Source organism: Taudactylus pleione, unplaced genomic scaffold, assembly GCF_031769625.1.
Source record: "Taudactylus pleione unplaced genomic scaffold, aTauple2 ptg001889l, whole genome shotgun sequence".
NCBI classification, from domain to species: Eukaryota; Metazoa; Chordata; class Amphibia; order Anura; family Myobatrachidae; genus Taudactylus; species Taudactylus pleione.
This window is the reverse complement of record NW_028286286.1, coordinates 142,616-148,615: the sequence shown is the minus strand read 5'-3', so window position 1 is coordinate 148,615 and position 6,000 is coordinate 142,616. Positions and strand designations below refer to the sequence as shown.

Sequence of the window (6,000 nt, the reverse complement as noted above, 5' to 3'; positions counted from 1 at the left end):
AGCAGTTTTGTCACGTCGCACTGCGACTAAGACGCATATTTGTGCAAAAAAGACGCAAGGACGGTCACACGGGACCTGGAGCGCCGAGAGGGGCTGTAGGCGTGACTGCGGCAATAGTGTATGAGGACACATCTGAATTATAGCTTCTCACAGAACACAGCACTGGAGATAATGTTACAGATAGTTGCATCCTAGCAATGATCCACTCGTGACGTCAGGGTAAATAGTGTAACTATCTTTATTACAATTCTGTACAATTATAGTTTTGTTTTTGTTTTTTACTGGAAATCTATACATTAGCGCACTAATGAGCAGCGTTGGCTGATGAAATGATGGGCGTGTGGTGATGAATGCGGATTCTCGTCCCAGTCAGCTCCGATGAGGCCGGCTCTGTCCTCATCCAGATAGTATTTATCAAAGCACAAATAAGCAGCTTCATCAGCTCTACAGGTTATTTTATGTATTATCTCTAAGCTGGTTATAGAATTCTTACTTGTGCCTTGGGGCAGAATGACAGCAGCAACTGAGGGTGACTGTGGTTTGTGAATAGCCGTAGTGACCGGGTACCAACACCTGATATAAACCATCCAGAGCCAGCATTGCGCTCTATCACTCAGTGAGCAGAGACGGCGCCCCCTGCCCTCCGGGGCAAAATGACATGATCAGCACTAAGGGTTAGAAGAATGATTTGCAGAATGGATATGAAGCTTAGGAAAAAGTCCTTCATTTATTAACACAGAGAAAAGGATAAAACAAGTACAGGATGAAATGAGGCGACAGAAGGAGGATGAGATGACGGAAGAGGATGAAATGAGGCGACAGAAGGAGGATGAGATGATGATGGAAGAGGATGAAATGAGGAGAAGAAAGTGCTAATAGAATGATATGAGGACAGCAGAGAAGAAACATAGGAGGAACTAGGGTGAGAGGAGGATGACATTACTAGGTTAGGAAGAGGAAGAAATGAGGCAAGAGAAGGATTAAAATGTGTAAGTGGAGAGCAGAGGGTGAACCCAGGAGACGGCAGAGGAGGGCGGAATGAGGAGGACAGCGGAGGGCGGAATGAGGAGGACAGCGGAGGGTGGAATGAGGAGGACAGCGGAGGGTGGAATGAGGAGGACAGCGGAGGGTGGAATGAGGAGGACAGCGGAGGGTGGAATGAGGAGGGCAGCGGAGGGTGGAATGAGGAGGACAGCGGAGGGTGGAATGAGGACGACAGCGGAGGGTGGAATGAGGACGACAGCGGAGGGTGGAATGAGGAGGGCAGCCGAGGGTAGAATGAGGAGGGCAGCCGAGGGTAGAATGAGGAGGGCAGCCGAGAGTAGAATGAGGAGGGCAACGGAGGGTAGAATGAGGAGAACTCCGGAAGGCGAAAGGAGGAGGGAAGCGGAGGGCGAAAGGAGGAGGGAAGCGGAGGGCGAAAGGAGGAGGGAAACGGAGGGCGAAAGGAGGAGGGAAACGGAGGGCGAAAGGAGGAGGGAAACGGAGGGCGAAACGAGGAGGGAAGCGGAGGGCGAAACGAGGAGGGAAGCGGAGGGCGAAACGAGGAGGGAAGCGGAGGGCGAAACGAGGAGGGAAGCGGAGGGCGAAACGAGGAGGGAAGCGGAGGGCGAAATGAGGAGGTCAGTGGAGGGCGAAACGAGGAGGGAAGCGGAGGGTGAAATGAGGAGGAAAGCGGAGGGCGAAATGAGGAGGTCAATGGAGGGCGAACTGAGAAGGGCGAAATTAGGTCGTCAGTGGAGGGCGAAATGAGGAGGGAAGCGGAGGGTAAATTGAGTAGAGCAGCAGAAGAGGATATAAGGAGGGCAGTGAAAAATGACATAAGGAGGGCAAGAGGGGTAATATATGGAGGAGAGCGGAGGATGATATGTGGAGGGCACCAGAAGGTGATGTAAGGAAGAGAGCGGAGAGTGAAATGAGAATGAAGGATGACATGAGGAAGGGCGAGGAGTGTGAACATACTAGATAGGAAGAGTTGTTCTCTATGGCAGCTCTGCTGTAATATAGGGAAACGTTTCCCCACATATACTGATAGGACCTGGCAGTGAAGACTTGGGGGCTCGGTACACATCTAATCGCATGGCTTGGGGAATGGATTAACAAATGACGCAGAGCAGTAACGCGTGACTGAGACTGTGAGATGGTCACAGAGAGAAGATATAAAACCCAGACTATGGTACTTTATAAAACGTGTGCTGTTCTGTAGGCTTTTATTTACCAATCAGAGTGGAATCGGGACGACAAGCAGCACTCACACGAGCAGAGATTGGCAGGCGCCTGTGTTGCATGCGCGCTTTTAGTAGTGCGCTGAGTGGTGATTACAGGTTGTGCGCAGATGAAGAAGTGATTAGAAATTAACGTAATCATTGGAACAATCATTTCGATCATCACTATTAATGGAAATGAGGATGTATTTCTGGTGATTGAGGATACAGGACGCATCCTGCCGGCCACTGTCACATTTGCTCGTGGGCCGTACGCTGACACAGACGGACAAGAGAACCAGGGCCGCTGAGGGTGCTCAAAGTGAACAGAACTGAGAAAGCTGGATGGATACACATTGTAGCACACTCCAACATCCTGCTCTGCTACAGAGATCGCTCCTCCTGCCGCTGCCTATAGAAATGTACCACGGAGATCACCCAAAAGATGTCAGAGTAAGGAGTGGGGGCAGCTCAAGGGACTATGTGGATCAATCTTTTACCGTTAGTCCATCTCGTTGCTGGCGCCCTCTGGTCGGCGCAACTTTTCTACCTGCTCATTAATCTGTCCATCTCCACCTCTCCGATCTTCAGTCTGGACTCCGATACAATCTTCTTCATCGGCTTGTCCAACATCCTCTTCCTCCTCCTCTTCATCTTCCTCGCCCTCCTCCTCTCCCTGAACTTCCATGCGCACCTGGCTCTGCACATCGATCTCGGCATCCTCCTCCCGCGTGCTGGGCATGTGGTGGGAGATGACCTTGGACCCCTCGGGGCTGTGATTCTCCTTAACAGGGGAAGAGGAGCTGGATTCGTTGCTGACCGGGGATATGTCGCTGCTGCTGTTGTGGTTTAGCACCGCCTGGCCGGACAGCGAGGGAGGTTTCACCGGGATCTGCCAGGCAGGAATCTTAGGTGCAGACGGAGATGGGGGGAACTGTCTCCTAGTAATGGAAAGAGCAGAAGGTTACACCAGATGGCCTCTATCACACCCCGGCTGTATACATATCCTATCAGGCCAGTATGTGTATAGTCTCCTGGAAAGAGCAGAAGGTTACACCAGATGGCCTCTATCACCCCCCACCTGTATACGTATCCTATCAGGCCAGTATATATATATATATATATATATATATATATATATATATATAAATATAAACTCCTGGAAAGAGCAGAAGGTTACACCAGATGGCCTCTATCACACCCCGGCTGTATAAGTATCCTATCAGGCCAGTATGTGTATATATATATATATATATATATATATATATATATAAACTCCTGGAAAGAGCAGAAGGTTACACCAGATGGCCTCTATCACACCCCGGCTGTATACGTATCCTATCAGGCCAGTATGTGTATAAACTCCTGGAAAGAATATATGTACAAAGCAAGAGCACGGCGGCCATTACCATTTCACGTATAGTGACGCTGAGCCCACGTTCTAGCTACGCTGATCCATAGGTAGAGAAAACAAATCCCAATTTAACTTCATTAGAACAGAATAAGGAGCCTGACAGCTGAAAGATATGGGGGGGAGGCAGCCAGGGGTTACCTACCTTACTGGAAGCCATATATTTACATTGCTGTCCTGTATAAGGAAAGTTACCTCTAGCCCTGTGATGGTATTTAGTGACCAATCTCCTCAAACCCTTCTAATTTACACTACATTATTCATCTCAGAACAGCAAATCCTTATTTACACTGAATTAATAACCACCATCCCCTCTATGCACCACACTATACGGTGTGTTACTGATGCAATAAGAGAACTGAGGATCATTCTGGCGCAGACATTGTACTGAGGGATAGAATGTAATCGTGTGTATGTGGGCTGGGGGGTGTTGGTACGATACCTATAATCTGTAACTTGGTGCGGGATGAAGTTTGCAGTTTCTAGTTTAGAATGGAATAATGCCAGTAATGAACATTAGGAAAATGAATGTAGGTGATAATGTAATATCAGTTAGCAGCTCAATGGGATTATGATGTTAAATAGGTTGGTGCAATTCAAAGGTCTAAAATAAAGAGAGATCCCTCCTAGACAGCATTAGCTGTGGCTGGCCATTTAGTCCTCAGCGTCAGGGTATATAGGACGCGAGAGCTATAGAATATGGCCTTTGGAGAGACATTGAACCAAGCGTCACTGGACCCTATCAGATGAACGATCACTGGTTTATTACCTGGGATAGGTACAAATCCTCAGCACAGTGACCTGGGGATCGCTGATCCCTACGCTGCCGAACCTCGTCTATTCATACTACTGCTGGCTACAGTGTGACGGAGGGCGCCCCATTACCCATAGGAATACACGATGCCCAGGTTACTGTGCAGGCTAAAGGCAGCAGACGTGAGCAACTCCCCGCACCACTTCTCTTTCGAGCAGGGTCCTAGCTAAGACTATTGAGAAAAATGACATATAAATAGGGTTTATTTAATATAATTTTCTATGTTTAGAAGCTACATACAAACTCCACACATACAGAACTGTGGATTGGAATCCAAGGCCTCAGTGCTGCGAGACGACGACGACACTAAGCACTGGTCACTGTGACATATAATACAAGGGAAAGCTCTGTACTATGGGCCAGTATCAGTGTGCAGGAATAGCAGAGGGGAGTGTAATATCTCACATACTGGATTTGCAATGAGCTCCTTACAACTAATGTTAGTGACATATTGCTCTTGTTTAGCAGGTTTAGTCCCGCATGGAGCAGCTCTTCCCTCGTCACAACCAGCATCTCCCCCCAGCATGTGCCGCCCTCTGTACCTGTTTAGCAGTAGCCCCTTCAGCGAGTAAATTTCAGACTTCAGTTCCTGGACGTTCTGAGAGTCCAGAATTGTATTAGAGGAATTGGAGGCCTAGAAAAGCGGAGACGGGAACAGGTAAAATGGCAACAACAAAAAATAACAGCAATACAATTTCCCAACCCGCTCCCTCTGGAATGACAGAGTGCCGGTAACCCGGCCTGAGCGTCCGCCATACACGGTGCTCCCAGCGCTGTGTCTATTGGGGATCAGTGCTGACCGGCTGACAGGTGAGCATCGGTCAGTGCATAAGGTTAGTGCTGTAATGGCCTGATCAGTAACCAATACTAGGCCTGGGCGAATAACATGGTGCTCAATTGTGTTATTTCCTACAGCAATATCTCTACACAAGTGCCTCGTGCCTCAGGGATGTCAGTGGTTGCGAGCGAACTGATATGTTGCATTAAATCGGGGACTGTACAACAGTATGTGCGCCTCACTGAGGGTCACTAACAGTATGTGTGCCTCACTGAGGGTCACTAACAGTATCTGTGCCTCACTGAGGGTCACTAACAGTATGTGCGCCTCACTGAGGGTCACTAACAGTATGTGCGCCTCACTGAGGTCACTAACAGTATGTGTGCCTCACTGAGGGTCACTAACTGTATGTGCGCCTCACTGAGGGTCACTAACAGTATGTGGGCCTCACTGAGGGTCACTAACAGTATGTGCGCCTCACTGAGGGTCACTAACAGTATGTGCGCCTCACTAAGGGTCACTAACAGTATGTGCGCCTCACTGAGGGTCACTAACAGTATGTGCGCCTCACTGAAGGTCATTAACAGTATGTGCGCCTCACTGAGGGTCACTAACAGTATGTGCGCCTCACTGAGGGTCACTAACAGTATGTGTGCCTCACTGAGGGTCACTAACAGTATGTGCGCCTCACTGAGGGTCACTAACAGTATGTGCGCCTCACTGAGGTCACTAACAGTATGTGCGCCTCACTGAGGGTCACTAACTGTATGTGCGCCTCACTGAGGGTCACTAA

At 49.0% G+C, this 6,000-nt stretch overlaps 1 protein-coding gene across 1 annotated transcript in view; it reads right to left on the bottom strand.

Annotated features, from left to right (window-relative positions):
• Window positions 1–220: 220 nt before the first annotated feature.
• Window positions 221–6,000, bottom strand: part of PEX14 (peroxisomal biogenesis factor 14) — a 142,157-nt gene continuing 136,377 nt past the window's right edge. The window contains exons 7-8 of the mRNA XM_088465166.1: window positions 4,972–5,063; window positions 221–3,145 (exon numbers count right to left, since the gene is read on the bottom strand). Coding sequence (XP_088321292.1) covers window positions 2,707–3,145; window positions 4,972–5,063 — 531 coding nt within the window. The 3' untranslated portion in view covers window positions 221–2,706. The remainder of the gene's footprint in view (window positions 3,146–4,971; window positions 5,064–6,000) is intronic.